Source organism: the organism of the source record quoted next, unplaced genomic scaffold (genome assembly GCF_019419815.1).
Source record: "Pyrus x bretschneideri cultivar Hongxiangsu unplaced genomic scaffold, Pyrus_bretschneideri_v1 Contig1, whole genome shotgun sequence".
In the NCBI taxonomy this organism is placed as follows: Eukaryota; Viridiplantae; Streptophyta; class Magnoliopsida; order Rosales; family Rosaceae; genus Pyrus; species Pyrus x bretschneideri.
The window spans coordinates 4,984,940-5,003,271 of record NW_025999390.1 but is presented as its reverse complement, the minus strand read 5'-3'; the positions used below and the strand labels follow the sequence as shown (position 1 = coordinate 5,003,271).

At 35.4% G+C, this 18,332-nt stretch overlaps 2 protein-coding genes across 2 annotated transcripts; both read left to right on the top strand.

The window, feature by feature from the left end:
- The first annotated feature begins 8,005 nt into the window (after positions 1 to 8,005).
- Positions 8,006 to 10,945, top strand: LOC103957039 (patatin-like protein 2). The gene is made up of 7 exons (XM_009369102.3): positions 8,006 to 8,211; positions 8,621 to 8,802; positions 9,474 to 9,663; positions 9,789 to 9,950; positions 10,038 to 10,340; positions 10,503 to 10,675; positions 10,788 to 10,945. The coding sequence occupies exons 1-7, from the start codon at positions 8,077 to 8,079 to the stop codon at positions 10,846 to 10,848; spliced, it is 1,206 nt and encodes a 401-aa protein (XP_009367377.1). The 5' UTR covers positions 8,006 to 8,076; the 3' UTR covers positions 10,849 to 10,945.
- A 2,599-nt stretch (positions 10,946 to 13,544) lies between these two features.
- Positions 13,545 to 16,781, top strand: LOC103957040 (patatin-like protein 2). Its single transcript, XM_018649824.2, has 7 exons — positions 13,545 to 13,777; positions 13,904 to 14,085; positions 14,213 to 14,402; positions 14,499 to 14,660; positions 14,761 to 15,063; positions 15,987 to 16,159; positions 16,257 to 16,781. Exons 1-7 carry the CDS (start codon positions 13,643 to 13,645, stop codon positions 16,333 to 16,335), a joined length of 1,224 nt encoding a protein of 407 aa, XP_018505340.2. The 5' UTR covers positions 13,545 to 13,642; the 3' UTR covers positions 16,336 to 16,781.
- Positions 16,782 to 18,332: the final 1,551 nt, after the last annotated feature.

Sequence of the window (18,332 nt, the reverse complement as noted above, 5' to 3'; positions counted from 1 at the left end):
TTGATAGTGCTCCAGGTGTTGTTTTCCTCCAAGGTGCTTAGCTCTTTAACCATACCATGCTTCCAATGTGGCAAGGAGGTGCTTTTTGAAATGTTCTTGGTTCCACAATCTTAGAGACTTCTGGCACCCGAGTCAATTATCCAACAATCATAATTAACACTAGTTTATAGTGTAGTTGAGAATGCTTTGAGGATACCTGGGGCTTTGTCTTGTGAAACATGATCATGATCAGCTAGGAATCCTGCAAATTGTCCAAGAAGTGTGGTGTGGTTGTCTCCTTCATTCTTCGGTATTAGTGTAGCTTCTCCATGCCCTTTACTTTGCAAATAAACTACAAACTCATTGATAAGGACCACATAATTAGCAGTGAAGTCTACTGTGCCATGAGTAAGCGAGCTAGATGCATGATTGGTAACATGTTGGGCTTTGAAAGGAACAACTAATGAAGGTTTTTGAGTCAGCATCCTGTTGCCTTTAAACTTGGGCTTTAGTTCAGGGTGTAGCTCCCAACAGCTCTTTTCTGTGTGTCCAACAACATTGCAATACTTACACTTCAAATGAGGGTTTTTTCCTTTGTACACCTTGGAGTCTTGCTGCCTGTGGTTTGCAGTATAGCCTCGAGCCTCTGGTAACTTGAGATTAGACTTCATGTTCATCACCCTCATTCTTGCTTCTTCACGTTGCACTGTAGCACAAACAGTCTTGAATGGTGGTAGTTTCATACTCATTAAGATGTGGCTCCTGAGATCCTCATATTCTGAGTTAAAATTTGCAAGCAAGTGATAGATCTTGTCATCTTCAGCTCTTTTGAGAAAAATAGTAGGATTTGTGGTGTAAGGGAGGTAAACGTCCAACTCATTCCACATAGTCTTTAAACAGCCAAGATGTTGGACAAAAGATTTTCTTTCTTGCTAAAGGCAAGCAATATCTTTTTTTCAACTAGAATACCTGAGCATAATTATTCTGGTTTCCATACATATCCTTCACAGATTTCCCTAAATCTTATGAGGATTCAGAGTAACTGAATATCTCAGCAACATGTTTCTCCATAGTGTTGAGCAACAAGGACATGACGAATTGATCCTTGCACAACCATGCTTCATAGGTTGAGGAAGAAGAATTTGGAGCTTTAGCACTTCCATTAATGAACCCTAACTTTCCCTTTCCTCCTAGGGCAAGTGAAACTTCCCTAGACCATAGAAGGTAATTTAGTTCATTCAACAGGACTAAACATAGAAGTTGGTTGGTATTGACCTCTGCCTCTAAGAAACTCAAAAGGGATGCCTAAGAGCTATCTTCCTCAAGGTTAACTGAGCTTTCTTCAGCCATTACTGGAGCTCAAAAAGAACAACAACGGAAACAAAATGGGCAGAGACAGGTCAAAGATGACACTGCTCTGATACCATATAGAAATTTAGGTTCAAAGTGTATTTGTATTTCATAAAAAAGTCTAAATGTAAAAGGGCATATATGTAAGAGAATGAAGTAAATGGTTACAAGCAACCATCTTTACATGAAACCCTAGAAACCGGGTAAACCTAGAACACATACTTTTCCTTAATTTAAGGTGATTTACACCAAACACAAGACTAAGAAGTAATCAACAAGTTAAAGGCCTTGAATCAAGGAAAATAAGAAAGGCTGGCATTGACATTGTGTAACCATGATTACTTGTGATACGAAGTGACTTGCTAGGGTTTAGTGACTGGTTTCCAACAAAAGGCAATGTGATGGTCATGGCGGGGGATAGGGGTGCAACTTGGGTTGGACCAACTCGAACCTGCCCATGTCCAACCCGACTTTAAACCCAAACAAGCGGGTTTTTTTTAGTTATAACCCGCCCATTGGGTTGATCATTTTCCCAACCTAACTCGATTAACCAAACCTGATTGGGCTGAGCTGTGCAACATGCTTCTCAATGACCTTTGCACCTTCGTGGAGGATTTACTAGTGACTTTTGATAGATTATGATAGAAAAATGCATGGAGTTGTAGAAAGCAATTGCTTTTCTGGCAGCCACACTTTGATTTTTGCTCGAAGGAGGCTTGTAATCTATGTCTGGTTGGGTACCAGCTTTGTTTTTCTGCAGGAGCTTCGACAAGACTTGAGTTAGGTACTAGCTTTGGACAATGAAGTGTTCTTTTTTTTTTTTTTTTTTTGGTACTAGCTTTGGTATTTCTTGTATTTTAATTCAAACTTTGCATAAACCCGATTAAAACTTTGGGCAACCCGAACCCAACCCAAGTAAACCTAAACCTGATTAAATCCGAGCCCAAATGAACCATATTAAAACCCAACCCGAACCCAATTCCGAATTGTAAAAGTTGGATTAGGATTGGGTTGACCTTCCAACCCGTCAACCCGTCCGAGTTGCACCCCTAGCGGGGGATGATGGTAAAGCACATTGTCTTGGTCAGCTGAGTTAATCTACATATGTATACATATTTCTATACTACATTTGACATCTATATATACAACTCCTAAGTTGTGATTAAATCATCAGTATCTCGTGAACAAATTTGTCATGTGATACAAATTATGATTAAAAACACTTCTCATATTGATTAGTTAAAATTAAATTTATTTTTGTAGATGTTTGATTTCGATTAACAACCAAATAGTACATGCCAATGCTTCAAGGAAAGATGCCTAAAAAGAAATTTAATAAAAAATAAATAAAATCTCTCCGATGCATATTGTAATTGCATAGAGTATCGCATAAGGGTTACGTATAAGAGTTCCGCATAAATAGTCATTCCGCCAAAACATCATCAGGGCTTCCCACAACTTTTATCTCTTCTTCTATCATTCAATTACACAGAAACCTGCATTTTTCTTCAAACCATATCAAAATCCACGAAACCAGTTTAAGTACTAATGATACAAAATTCCGAGTTTTCTCCTGCCATACATATTTTCCAAAAATCAAATTGGGCTGACACGATATTTACTTTTAGTTTGCAGTTTTTTGTTTCAAATACCGCTCGCAAAAATGTCCGTATCTTTTCATTAGTTTTGTGGATGGTACATTTAAAAGGGGAGCAGAGGAATTTGTGGAAGTCGAAGTACTGGTAAGGGCTCATCTGTTGACAAGTTGTTGAAGTCTGTACTCATACAACTAGATGCTTGACAAGAAACGACGGTTTACAACTAAGCTATGTATCACTTACAATTTTATGTTTATGTTTCAATCTTATTTCTGATTTCTTATTTCCATTGCTGATACTTCATTTCTTTTTTCCGTTGCTTAAGATGCACCATTTTCAAGTATATGTCATTCTCCTTTATCTTATTGTTGTTGTTAAGCCGAACAATGCAGTCCCGCAATTTTGGTCCTTTATTGTAGAAAGTTAAAGTTCCGCTATAAAATCAACTGACAATATAAAAAGTAGCCAAATTACTTATAAGCAGATGCAAGGTCCCTCCTTTCCCTAATGGGGGATTCACTCTCAACACGTCTTCTCATGTGTAGAGAATTTTCAAGCCTAACACGTGGATATACAAATCAGGTGACGTGGAGCACATGTGCCTGTTGAGCATACATGAGACAACCCGTTCTGATACCATGGAGAAAGTTAAGGTTCTACCATAATACTAATTGACAATATGAAGAATAACCCAATTACTTATACGCACATATACAAGGTCCACCTTTCCTTGATATGAGATTCACTCTCAACGTCTATTACGTTTTCTTTTATTACCATACATTCGACCTTTTAGGAGTTCCAAAGTGGAATAATGCAATAATGCAAGGCAAAACACTATTTTGATTTCGAAGGTACACTCACACTCAACTACCCTTTTCTGATTTCTTTGATGGCATAATTACAGAATAGTAGGTAGTATATGACCTGTCGATAAAAGGTCTGTTTATTGCTCTTCACTGATGTTTTTTTAATAACTTAATCTAGTCTAAAATATGAATTTTGAAATTTGGATTGTTTTCTGTCAATGAGTTAATCTTAAACCGAATCACCGTTTTTTCTTCTTTTTTTTCCTTTTCTTTACACAACATTTGATTTGGATTGTATAGAAGACATATACGAATGGTGTTCTGCCATGTTTTCTCACTTTAGTTATGTTTTTAAAAGTATAATTTGAGAGGCAAAACTCAATTTTCCCAGAAAATCGTGTATGCTGGAACGATGCGACAAGGATTAAGTATATCATTTTATGAAATTTCATTCATTTTATGTTCTAACTCTTGATGCTTGGTATTTCAGAGTTTTGTTGGCCCCGTCTCCTCTGATACATGTTTTACTAATTGGATCTAACATATAAATACATGTTACAAGTACCGATATTTTTACGAATCTGGATTTTTTCACTCGATTTTTCTAGCCACTCATATCTGCATGCATTTCTTCATTCATACTACAGGTAGGAAATTAAAAATATAAGTGCAGCTTGGAAAGACTAACGAATTTACAGGTGAAACTAGGAAATGCAACATGTCAAGAAAAATATCAGATTAGAGTCTTAAGGAGAGAAACCCTTCTTAGAGTTCTACAAATTTTATTAGCTATTACAGATGAGGAGAAACTGAGGAAAGTAATGAATTGAGTTGCTAGAGTACCAACATTACTAGAACATTAGAGACACGTATTTTCATTATTTCTTGTATTCTCTACAAACTACAATTCTTCTCAACAGCTATGGATGAGAAATTATTTGGGAGAAAAGTTTCAGTACTAACTTTGTAAATCTCGGTTTTTGTAAATCATGTATTTCCTGATTACACCCCAACAAAACATACCCCATATCATATAGTTTCTCATAATTATGGAAATCGTTAATATCCTGATTACAGTACAACAAAACACCCTACAGGACACCCTTCTATGCACACTTATGGACGTCGGTGCCTTTTCAAGCTTTGCATTCACCAATGTTCGTCATTAATTAGTGGCCTTCAAATTTGGGAAACTAACAAATTAACGGTGTGGCTTACACAAATTTGATTTACACTTGGGATTATATGAATTGGACGCGTAGTACGTATAGTGCGGATGAAGCAGAGCCAGATATGGGGAGTGCTTGGGTAGTTACTAAATGACCATTCTATTTCTACCCCATTAGTAGATGTATTAACTCGAGCAAGTGTAGATATCAATTTCGTATGTCTGTAGTTATCCCTGGCATCTGAATTTTTTGTTACCTTCCTTGGAATTCAGGTATCAACTGCTCAATCAGTCATCTATTATCAATCCGGTGCTTCATTTTATTGTGTATTATTCAGCCTAGTTATTAAATGGAATGGCTGAAATAAGTATAAAATGTAATCTTGGTAGATACTAGTTGATGTTTCCACCAAGAAGAATTTGGAAAATTTTGCAAAGATGAGACTAATGAACAGGCTCGTATAAATTGTGTGAAATTATTAATTCTAGCTTGTTGATTATAAACCTCTGTCCTATGATAAATTTTATTTGAACAGTATGCAGGTCGACACATAAGCTGCTCTCGCAAGAGAAGCACCTTCGTGATCAACCCTCATCATCGAGGAAACCAGTAGCACATTAAGTATGGCTTGTATCAAATTGTGATACTTTGTGATGCATGTTAGTATGAATAAAAGTATCACAAATAAATCACTTTGAGGCAGCTTTGATGACATGAAAATAAAAACTAATGCAACTAAATCTAATTGAGAAAGAATTAGAAAGCAGACCAAATTTGTAGGACAGCAAAACTCTTAAATTAATGATAATCATATATGCCACAGGCCCCTTTCATACAGTAAGGGTTTTGGATTCTATATGTTATAAGTACCTATATTGGATGGTTTGAAACTTTGTTTTCTTATGTTTTGGGCACAAGAAAAAGTTATTCAATAAATGATGCTGGCGATGGCTTAATTTTTCTGCATGTTTAGAATTTTCCAGCTTCGTTACAAAAACTTGTTGGATTGCTACCAACATTTGACGACGATAACTTGCAGTTCAAGAACTAAGACTAGTCGTCCTATATGATTTTCTTCTATGGCTGCTATGTATGTTTGAGAAGAGAGCAACTTCAGTAAAAACTCAGTATATTTTATTTCTTTCTCGATCTCAAACTCATAAGAATATAGAAGGAAAAGTTATAGTTTTGAATATTAGTATCGTGCACGTACGCAATGGAATATGTCACCAACTTGTGACTAAGAACCCCAGCGCTGCCAGTTCAATTTTTTATGACTTGACAAAGAAAAAGACAAAAAAAAGTTTTTTAATCTCAAACAAATTAATTGTCAAACATTTTCCATGGACTGGGAATTCTGAGTTTGATCTTTCATGTACAGTGTGATACGTATTTTTTCCTCGGCATGGCGATCCACCTGGAGAAAAAATATGTTCCTCAGTAGTATATTATTGCAGACTCAGTTAACCATGCCATAATCTTAATTATGGCATTTTTGCATCTGCGCATCCTTTTTTTATTCTCAGTTCATTCATCATGCATGGTGATCGTCCGACTCTTACAAAAAAATTTGAACAAGCATGCACTAATTTGGACTGCATATATGTACAAATCTTGAATTTAGCATTTCAGCATATCGTTCTTTTATCTTCCGGTTACCCTAGGGCAAATAATTAAGTTACAGCTGTTTTCATATGCGGAAAAAAATGATGAGAAGGCCAAAATCTTGAATGAGACTTGATTTAGAAAAGAAATATTTGTTATCTATGCAAGAGTATTTAATACAATTACAAGAAACCGCCATCCTATTTACACAGCGCACTAGAAGAAGGATTACAGTAACTTTGTTGTATCCGGATAAGATTAGAAACGCAGTGAATTCTTAATCGATGAGGAACTGAGGTGGAGGGATTAGCTTCAGCTAGCCTCTGACAGCTAATTACCTCTCTGATATAGTTTGCTTGCAAACCATGCTCAGTTAAAAACTTTAGCTTACGGAATGTGCCAGGAAATGAATGACCAGTAAACGTACGAAAAATTCCAAATTTATAGTCAGGGGAAAAACTAGTACATATGGTATGGGAAAATAAGAAGTGAAGCAAAATGTTTTTCTTCTCCTATTTACAGAATACTGTGTATTGAAGAAGACGATGCAGTGATGATCCGTATCCAAATGTTAACAATATAATAGAGTGTGCGAGATAGGTTATAGATAAATAACTTCTATCCTACCCAAGGCACAGAGAAACATATGACCATAGAATAAGTAAATTATGAACATTTCCTTGAGATACCATACATCTTTTTATCACATCATGCATGATAAAGCTATACATAGGTAGACCGTTATTCTTGGTTTCGTGTGAGTACTGTAGACTAATATGTGCCACTGTTATTCATCCTAATTGGCTTATAAACCTGCTATGCCCCTGTTGATCATCGCCGCCTTTTGCGAACCAAACTAATTGTAGCACGTTATATGATATGATTTTCTACTAAACCTTTGAATGCAGCATCAATCTTATCATGATTCCTTCATAGAATGCTGTCCGCACAAAAGAAACGGATTTAGTAATTAAAAATCTAGAGCAGTTGTAGTTTTCTTGATGGAGGTTCCTTTGGAGGTTAGGCAAATTTCATTAGCAGAGGTTTGGCCTAACAAGCTGTTTCCTGTATGTTTTCTAACCTCAACTGTTTCACCTAATCACTCTTACCTACAATTCTCCTGGAGTCTCACCTACAATTCTTGAATTCTCAAATATGATTGTCCGTGACCTAGATAGGAGGGCAATGAACATTTTTTTCTTTAGCACAGGGCATTGCTGGACTACATATGAACAATTATTTAATTATATATCCTTTTGTTGTTTAGAAAACATGCCGTGTTCAGCTAAAACCATATCCAAGAAATATACAAACCGGGTCAATTTTGAATCGCGTACATCCATTGACATTCTTGTTTATTAAATCACTTTTTTTGGGGGACATGTGATCTATTAACTTGGATGAATCTTGGAGTGTGATAGGGAGTCTATAAATACCCATAGTTATCTCAAAGGAAAACTCACCAAAGAACTCTAGCTAGCTATTTGTCTAAAGCCTTTACTAGTTCAGACTCTTTCTCTTCAGCTCTTTTATACACACAGCAGCAGTTCAAAACTCTTAGGTGTCATGGAAAGAACCACTAGCATTCCCCTTCAGCCCCCAACTTATGGAAACCTGATCACTGTTCTAAGCATTGATGGGGGTGGAATAAGAGGACTTATCCCAGGAACCATCCTTGCTTTCCTAGAATCCGAGCTTCAGGTAGAATATGAATATCTTAGGTTATCTCATGCGGGGAGTATATAGATATAAATGTTATACGACCTTCATTTCACAAGATACAAACTCATGTGCAAACCATGCATCCAGTATGCATTGCTAGTTTTCGAGGATATATGCATAACCTCACTGTGTGTTTTTAAGCCTTGCATCACAAGACATAAAATTCAAGACTTCTCAATCAAACGTTACCATTCAATTTTGAGTCAGATGCTCCAACTTTAACATGCATGTGCTAGTATACATAGCATAATTATCCAGTTCACATGTTAACCATCTGTATTATAATGTTAGTACTCTCTACTTTTTATTAAGAACTGTTGCAAAAGGATCTAATGTCATATATCAATTTAATTACTTATCTATATTTATGTTATGGATCATGTTGCAGAAGCTGGATGGTGAGGATGCAAGACTTGCCGACTATTTTGATGTGATTTCGGGAACAAGTACTGGTGGTCTTGTGACTGCCATGCTAACTACTCCAGATGAAAATAACCGTCCTTTATTTGCTGCCAAAGATATAAAGGACTTCTACCTTACCGAGAGCCCTAAAATCTTCCCCCAGAAAACGTAATGTTTACATACTAATTTCAAAGGCGTTGAGGGGGTGTGAAAAGTGCAGTCGCACAGGGCCCCAAATTTGAAGGGGCCCTCAAAATTTTTGTCACCTAATATTTATATTTAATAATATTCTATATTAAAATTGCTTTTGTTATGAAATACTGTTCTATATTCAAAAATTGATTTTGTTAGCACTTTAAAATCTCATTTTATACTCTTTACATGCGTAATTTTTTTTTCTACATATAAAAATTTAGAGTACAATAAGAATACTTAAAAGACGGTATTTTTTCAATATTATTATATAATAATGTTACATATTCAAGTGAAACTTTAAAGTTATAGTTTTTGAAGTTTGTTTTTTGTTTGGTTATTTAGGATTGAACTACTTTTGATTATTTAGTGAACATTATGTTTGTAGCTCTTTTTACTTATTATTAATGACATTTCTAAACTTGCAATTAGTGAGTGCTAAACTTTATTTTGATTTAAGTGATTGTTTTCCATCGTCAATACATTGTTCTACATTTTTTAAGACTATCTTAAGGAGATGCGCTTTTATAAATTTCGCACAGGGCTCCCAAAATCTCAAGGACGGCCCTGCTAATTTGCATATTGCAACATTTTTGGATAAAAATACTTCCTGGTTACTAATCTTAGTTTAATGTTTCAATTGATAGTCGTTCGTTGTTTCCTCAAATTGCAAAGATTATCAAACGTCTAACAGGACCAAAGTACAATGGGAAGTATCTACATAGCTTGGTTAGGCAAAAGCTTGGTGAAAAAAAGCTGCACCAGACATTGACTAATGTTGTCATTCCTACATTCGACATAAAGAATCTCCAGCCAACAATATTTTCTAGCTTTGAGGTTCACTTTCTCCTCTTCACCGCCTTAGTTTCTTCTCAAGGTTTAATTTTACCTTTACATGCCTTGTTGTACATATATGTTTGTTGCTGAGTTATAACATCCACTTTTCTTGGGTGCTCGATCAGGCGAAACATAAGCCACCTTTTGATGCCTTAGTCTCAGACATATGCATTGCAACCTCAGCAGCACCAACTTATCTTCCAGCTCATTATTTTGAAACCAAAGACCACAACGGAAATGTTAGAGAATTCAACCTTATCGATGGTGGGGTGGCTGCAAATAATCCGGTACATATTATAAATGCATCAAATAACGAATATTAAATTCTTTTATAATAATATTGTTCAGCAAAATAACTTCAAGACAATTTTCAGACTTTAGTTGCTATTGGTGAAGTGACAAAGCAAATAATCAAGGGGAGCCCGGACTTCTTTCCTATCAAACCTATGGACTATGGACGATATCTAGTCATATCATTAGGAACTGGCTCATCAAAAGTTGAATTGAAATATAGTGCACATAATGCAGCTAAATGGGGCTTATTGAATTGGTTAACCAGCGGAGGCTCAACACCGATCATCGATGTTTTCAGTCAAGGAAGTGCTGATATGGTTGATCTTAACCTTTCCGTGGTTTTCCAAGCCCTTCACTCTGAGAAAAACTACCTTCGAATTCAGGTATACATTAATTCTCTCTATTCGACTAATAACATGATAAAATAATGGAGTCGAGACTAAGATTGAAGGTTCAGATTTATTAACAAATTACATTTAAATGAAAATAATAATAATAATAATAATAATAATAATAATAATAATAATAAGAATAAGAATATGCAGGATGACAAGCTGCGTGGGGACGTATCTTCCGTAGATATAGCAACAGAGAAGAATTTGGACAATCTTGTGAAAGTTGGTGAAGGCCTATTGAAACAACCTGTTTCTAGGGTTAATTTAGATACGGGCAAATTTGAAGCTTGTAATCATGAGACTAATGAAGAAGCTCTTATAAGGTATACAGATCATTTATTAATCATAATATATATTTCCACAATCTATATGCTAATATTTGCTCTGATTTATAACTCATCCACATTTTAAATATTGTGACTTATGATTTTGCAGGTTTGCAAAACTACTCTCTGAAGAGAAGAGGCTTCGTCTTGCAAAGTCGCCACATGGTTAATGTACTGCAAAACCCAACTGATCATCAAATACACATTTTAATCTTTGTGTACACAGCTAATGATCCTTTGATCCAACATACTAGATTCTTTAATATTCTTTATGTAATCGAATAAATCTCCTATTGTGGGGTGGTAAATGTATTCCTTAGTTCATCTATCATTATGTAGTGATTCATCAATAAAATTCAAAGTATTCCAAGTAAAAAAAAATTCTGAGTCCACTTGCCAATATTTCTGTTTTATATTATGCACATCCATGTACCCAGACCGGCCTCTTGGAGATCTTTCGATAAAAACAGCCATAAATTCACCAACTCTTCTTAGTTTATTTCTAGATATAGTGATTAATTACAACATTCAACTTTAAGAACTTTTCTCGTTTGGCACTTTGTTGCTTGTTGTTTAAACAAAAGGGTTGAGGGTTTTTTTTTTTTTTTTTCTTTCTGTAAAGGGCATGTTGCATGGGCAGAATAGTAGAAGCATCACTGTTGAACACGTTGTCACAAATTAGCTTGACTATTTGGTCAGTTGGAATGAGACAGTATTAATATAATTTTGTATTAGTCAAGTTGGAATGTGACTTTTACCAACAAGTCCACAAGCTTAGTTTAACTGTGCAGAGACTTCAAAAATTAAGTGAATCATATTATATATTTAGAGCATTTTTTATAGTACCATGAACAATCCCATGGGATGAAGAACTGGTTTTTCTTGGCATCAATATATATGAAGCAGTCAGTCAGAAAGTACAGGCTTCCTTTATTGTTTCAAATGAACGCCCCCAAAGCACAGCATCTGACATGAACAAAAATTAATCAGTTAGACATAATGATCAAGAAAACATTGAACATGGAGCACTAGGGATGGACTTCTTTTTGTTTTTTTAACAGCATTTTTAAAGCATTGTAGATGAATCACTAGGGATGGCTTTCCTTTTGGTTCTTAAACAAAACCTGCAGTTTCAGAGAGGCGGGTCAGCACTACTTACAACACCGATATTGTCCTTAACTTAACCACATGGCTTGTACAGTCCCGCAAGTGTGAGTTTTCAGTACAAGTAGTAGTGGAACCACTTGAGATAAGTTGAAAATTATTTTGAAAGATTTCTGACGTGGGACTTCATATTATTCAACACCTGCCGCATCATGACTCATGAGCAGCAGTACAAATCAAGGCCTGCAATGTGAGGCTAGTTGCAGCTTATTCTAAAGCTCAGCTTTCTAACCAATTAACTGTCTTAGAATTTGTTACATCAGGAGTCTTGTCGATCCGTTTTCTTCATTGAATTTCAGTTTTTCCCTGATCTGCACATAGTTGGGTCTTGTTTTTTCTTCAGTAAATGATTGGAGTATAGCTAACAAAACAGCTTATATGTTGGAGCAGACTCATCAATCATATGAACATACTGCAATCTTATGATTTATTTTTGCATCCTTCAATCTTGTCGAACAAATCCTCTAATAGAGTCATTGTGATTCTTCGCTCTTCAATATTTTCTTTATAAAATTCACTGAACTCACTGCGGCATAGTGTGCTTATATACACAATGGTTTTAAATATTTATGAACCACTGGAAGTTCTACCACTCACAACATCTAGTTTTGAATCATCACTTCAGCAAGTTCAGAAAAAATTAACTGGTAAGTTAATTTTCGCTTCAGTTATATTGGAGCCAAACTTAGGTATACCAGTCATGTGGTATGCTAAAAGAGAAGCATATGCCTCCAAGTTACTGCAGGGCACATTTAATTAAGCTGGATAATTTTGTGGAAAAATTTATTTTCTGAAAGTGTGATACATGGTATGAAAAAACAGATACCAAAATATTTTCCTCTTCCTTGTTGACAGGAGCATTAGAATCATACAATGATTCTGGTATGACTGAAGTATAAGGTTACTGACAGGACAACAAAATACTACATACTCCCTTAATCAAAGTACAAGAAAAACTCATGAAAATATACAACTTGATTAAATTATGCAGCATCACTTTACCATCAAGTTGAAGTTATATGCAGACATAATTGAATGGTAGACCAATTTTTGATTTCTTACAAGTGCTTTGCATTTGGCCAATAGATTAAACCACAATAGCAACTTTTGGCCTTCGAATTGACCTTCTTAAGTTACTGCTAATGTGCATCGCCGCCTTATACGAATCAAATTATATATAACGCGTAAATTTTTTCTAGCTAGTGGCCCTTTGACAAGGAATATTACATCATGTGGCTTCATTGTACGAAGCCGCACAGAAGAACTTGATAATCTTAATAATAAGCTTAAAGTATTTAGCTGCATGCTTAATGGAGGTTTGCTTTAAGGGTAGGCGCGTCATGAGCGTATCATGGGGTTTCGATTTGGCCAAACTCAGTGCCTTGTTTATTAACCCTCCAATATGGCTTCAGATTATAACCAACTAGTCTCTTGCTTGGAGTCTCACCTACTATTCTGCAATTATTTCACAGAGGTTAGTCAACAATTTATGACTAAATACGAACCAACTTTGTCCAACTTGATGAGCTGTATCCAAGAAGCTACTCTAAAGTTTTTGAATAATCAAATTCTTATCCACTGACATTGTACTTGTTTTGGTGCATGCATGCATATGATCCAGTAACTTGGTTGATATTCTTGGAAACTTAATGAAGAGGAGTCTATAAGTACCCCGGTACCCTCAAAGGCTAACTCACCAAAACAGTCAGGCTATATATTTGCTTAAAGCCTCTTCTAGAATCCATCTCTCTCTCTCTCTCTCTCTCTCTCTTTCTCTCTTTCTCTATCTCTGAAAGTCTCATGGACAGAACCAAGAGTATACCATTACAGGCCCCAACTTACGGAAACTTAATAACGATTCTCAGCATTGATGGGGGTGGAATAAGAGGACTTATCCCAGGAACCATTCTTGGTTACCTTGAATCTGAGCTTCAGGTAGCTAGGATATTCAATCTCGTATTCATATGCATCCTTATTAATTGCATGTCATAGAATAGTTGCTAAATTATATAATGTTTCACATTAAGTACTAAATGTCGAATTTCATTGATCATGTTGCAGAAGTTGGATGGTGAGGATGCAAGAATCGCCGACTATTTTGATGTGATTGCAGGAACAAGCACCGGTGGTCTTGTGACTGCAATGCTTGCTACCCCAGATGACAACAACCGCCCTGTGTTTGCTGCCAAGGATATTAAGGATTTCTACCTCACTCACTGCCCCAAAATATTCCCCCAGAAACAGTAATGTTCACATCTTTATGTCAAATTTTTAGAATATTGACACAGAACATATTGTTCTTAACAAAGAAAATAATTCTCTTCCTGCATATATAGTTTCTAATATGAACATTAATGTTTTAAACAACAGTTGTCCGTTGTTTCCGAAAATGACAAAGATTATCAAAGCCCTATCAGGGCCAAAATATGATGGGAAGTATCTGCATGACTTGGTTGGGCAGAAACTTGGTTCTAAAAAACTGCATCAGACATTGACTAATGTTGTCATTCCCACATTTGACATAAAACAGCTCCAGCCAACTATATTTTCCAGCTATGAGGTAGGTTTGTTACTTTGTTATTTTTCCCCCTGTTTATAGCAAAAAAGAAAAGGATAAATATAGTTGAATTAATATCTGCTTTTCTTGGGTGCTTAGGTGAAAAGTAAACCATCATTTGATGCTTTACTCTCAGACATATGCATTGCAACCTCAGCTGCACCTACTTATCTACCAGCACACTATTTTGAAACAATTGACCCAGAAGGGAATGTAAAAGACTTTAACCTTATAGATGGCGGTGTGGCTGCGAATAATCCGGTATATATAAGAATTAATTCGACTTACGACTTTTTCTGATAGGTTAAATGTTATTTGGTTGATTTAATGACTTCCAACATTATTTTTGGTCTTATTTCAGACTTTACTTGCAATTGGTGAAGTGACAAAGACAATAATAAGCGGGAGTGAAGATTTCTTCCCTATAAAGCCCATGGACTATGGGCGATTTCTAGTGATATCTCTAGGAACTGGCTCGCCAAAAGCTGAGTTCAAATACCGTGCGCATTCTGCAGCCAAGTGGGGTTTATTAGATTGGTTAACCAGCGGTGGTGGAACCCCAATAATTGATGTTTTCAGTCAATCAAGTTCTGATATGGTCGATTATCATCTTTCTGTGGTTTTCCAAGCCCTTCATTCGGAGAATAATTACCTTCGAATTCAGGTACATTAATTAATTTTACCAGTTATTAGTTATTACTTGTTGAGAATAAATCTCACATTGACGGAAGAAGAAACATTGCATATATTTAAGTAGTTGGGCAATTTCCATATTGTCAATTGGTTTTATTGGAGGGACCTTGCACATGCTTTACGTCACCCCATTCCATTTACTATTTTTTGTTGATTTTTTTTAAGTAAATAGAGTATTAAGATATATTATCTCCTAGACAAATTTGAACCACATTATTGTTATCTCATTATGAGGTTTAGCCTACCTCCTCCCTCTTAGTATAAATAATATCATTTGTTCAATAAAAATACAATATATTATCTCATTTTATTAACACGGTGTAGGATGCATAGCGTTCACTCTCAAACCTTCACCTGTCCTACACTCTCTAAGAGCCTGGCGCCTCTTCCCCCTTTCTTATTCTAATAAATAGAGAAAGACATAGAACTAGAGGGGAACATAAACAAAACCAAAAGGAGGGCATGAACCCCACCAATGAACATCGTATTGATCAGCAGCACCATGCCAAACAGTCAGCAACTTTCTTGTCTTTATATAAAAATGCGAAATTTGAATCTACATATAGTCGATCACATTTACTAATTACATTGTTGACTACCTTAATTATCAATAAAAGTGATACAAAGAACACTACATTAATTAGGCGCATTTGGAATTTCTTTTGTAAGAATAGCTTTTGCTCATGAAGCAGTTTTATTATTAGGGTGTTTGTTACAAATATGTTAAAATTTTTGTTAAAAATTCAAGTACTTCTTCAGAAAGCGTTTGTTTGACCCATATCCATGTTTTTTTTTGCCAAACACTATTATAAGCGTTTTTAGTTACCAAGAGTCCAAGAAAGGCTCCTAATCTAATTGTAATAACACAATTAAATGGAATAAATAAAAATGCAGGATGACACATTAACTGGACAAGTATCTTCTGTGGACATAGCCGATAAGAAGAATTTGGATGATCTTCTCAAAGTGGGTGAAGGCCTGTTGAAAAAACCAGTTTCTAGGGTTAATTTGGAGACTGGCAGGGTCGAGCCTTCAAAACACGAGTCCAATGAAGAGGCTCTCACTAGGTACACCATATCAATTACCCAAACCAGATTTAAATTTCCACAATTTCTGTGGTAAATTTTTTGTAGTAATAGAAAGTTGTTACTTGCTATTTTGCAGGTTTGCAAAATTATTATCCGAAGAGAAGTGGCTTCGCCTAGCAAAGTCGCCTGTTGGACATGCCGCAAGGCCTAATTAAACAATGACCAGACTAGCCAAGATTCTTTCGTTTTTGATTTTTTTTTTTTTTGATAAAAATCATAACTCTTTTGTTTTGGTAATTAATTTGAATGATAATTACATTGTTGTAATAAAAGTTGGGGGTAAATGATCCATCATACTGTTTATTGTGAGCTGTTTTAGAAATAAGCCTTTTCTTAAATTGTGTATTCACTTAATCTAGAATATTGACAAGTGTAAGGCAAAATGATGTAAGGCTATGAATGCCATTGTGAGAATCCTAGGTTATGATCGAATGAGTGGCTGAGATCATTTGGTTGTAATTGTGAAAATTCCAGCTGTGTAACTAACTGGGATACTGAGCATATATTGTTGCAGCCTCATGTTTTCAGTGTGAATGAAACGTAAAAATTCCTCTGCTAATTTGCAGAGAAGAGAATATCAAAATCAGACTTTTGCAAACCACTCTTATCTTCTTCTTCTTCTTAGATCATCATTCCTTCTTTGAATTAGAAGTTTATATCTCAGAATTTTCAAGAACAATAACATAGATTATTCTTTTAGGTTCTTTTTTGTGTTGGAATAAGTTTTCTTCCGGGTGTTGGATATGCTAACTTAATGACTTTTCCAAAATAATTGTAAGCTGCTGAAAGAAAAAAAACTTTCTCTATGTTTGAATGAGGGGAAAAAACTTGGAATAATGCCGCTAAATGGGCCTTATTGAATTGGTTAACCAGCGGAAGCTCGACACCGATCATTGATGTTTCCAGTCAAGGAAGTGCTGATACGGTTGATCTTAACCCCTCTGTGGTTTTCCAAGCCCTTCACTCTGAGAAAAACTACCTTCGAATTTAGGTATTAATTAATTCTCTCTACTCGACTAAGAACATCATAAAATAATGGAGTTGAGACTAAGATTGAAGGTTCAGATTTATTAACAAATACATTTGAATGAAAAAAAAAATAATATGCAGGTGACAAGCTGCATGGGGACGTATCTTCTGTAGATATAGCAACAGAGAAGAATTTGGACAATCTTGTGAATGTTGGTGAAGGCCTATTGAAACAACCTGTTTCTACTTTCTAGGGTTAATTTAGAGACGGGGAAATTTGAAGCTTGTAATCATGAGACTAATGGAGAAACTCTTATAAGGTATACAGATCATATATTAATCATAATATATATCTCCACAATCTATATGCTAATATTGCTCTGATTTATAACTCATCCACATTTTATACATTGTCACTTAATGCTTTTGCGGGTTTGCAAAACTACTTTCTGAAGAGAAGAGGCTTCGTCTTGCAAAGTCGCCACATGGTTAATGTACTGCAAAACCCAACTGATCATCAAAAACACATTTTAATCTTTGTGTACACAGCTAATGATCCTTTGATCCAACATACTAGATTCTTTAATATTCTTTATGTAATCGAATAAATCCCCCGTGGGGTGGTAAATGTATTCCTTAGTTCAACTATTATTATGTTGTGATTCATCATTAAACTTCAAAGTATTCCAAGGAAAAAAAAAATTCTGAGTCAACTTGCCAATATTTCTGTTTATATTATGCACATACATGTGGCCAGACCGGCCTCTTGGACATCTTTCGATAAAAACAGCCGTTACTTCGCCAACTCTTCTTAGTTTATTTCTAGATATAGTGATATTAATTATAACATTCAACTTTAAGAACTTTTCTCGTTTGGCACTTTGTTGCTTGTTGGTTGAGGGGTTTTTTTCTGTAAAGGGGGCAGAATAGTATGCATCACCGTTGAAAACGTTGTGACAAATTAGCTTGACTATTTGGTCAGTTGGAATGACACAGTACTATTATAATTTTGTATTACTAAAGTTCGAATGTGACTTTTACCAACAAGTCCACAAGTATAGGTTAACTGTGCAGAGACTTTAAATATTAAGTGAATCATATTATATTTGGTAAAAGAAGAATGTTGGCCACCATTTATCTTGGCCTCTAGGGTTTGCACTAACTAATTTAGAGCATTTTTTAT

Coding starts and splice junctions, on each gene's coding strand:
- LOC103957039 (XM_009369102.3), top strand. CDS start 8,077: ATGGAAAGAACCACTAGCATTCCCCTTCAGCCCCCAACTTATGGAAAC. Junction 9,664..9,788: donor CAATATTTTCTAGCTTTGAG/GTTCACTTTCTC, acceptor GTGCTCGATCAG/GCGAAACATAAGCCACCTTT. Junction 10,341..10,502: donor AAAACTACCTTCGAATTCAG/GTATACATTAAT, acceptor AAGAATATGCAG/GATGACAAGCTGCGTGGGGA.
- LOC103957040 (XM_018649824.2), top strand. CDS start 13,643: ATGGACAGAACCAAGAGTATACCATTACAGGCCCCAACTTACGGAAAC. Junction 14,661..14,760: donor GTGTGGCTGCGAATAATCCG/GTATATATAAGA, acceptor GTCTTATTTCAG/ACTTTACTTGCAATTGGTGA. Junction 16,160..16,256: donor AATGAAGAGGCTCTCACTAG/GTACACCATATC, acceptor GCTATTTTGCAG/GTTTGCAAAATTATTATCCG.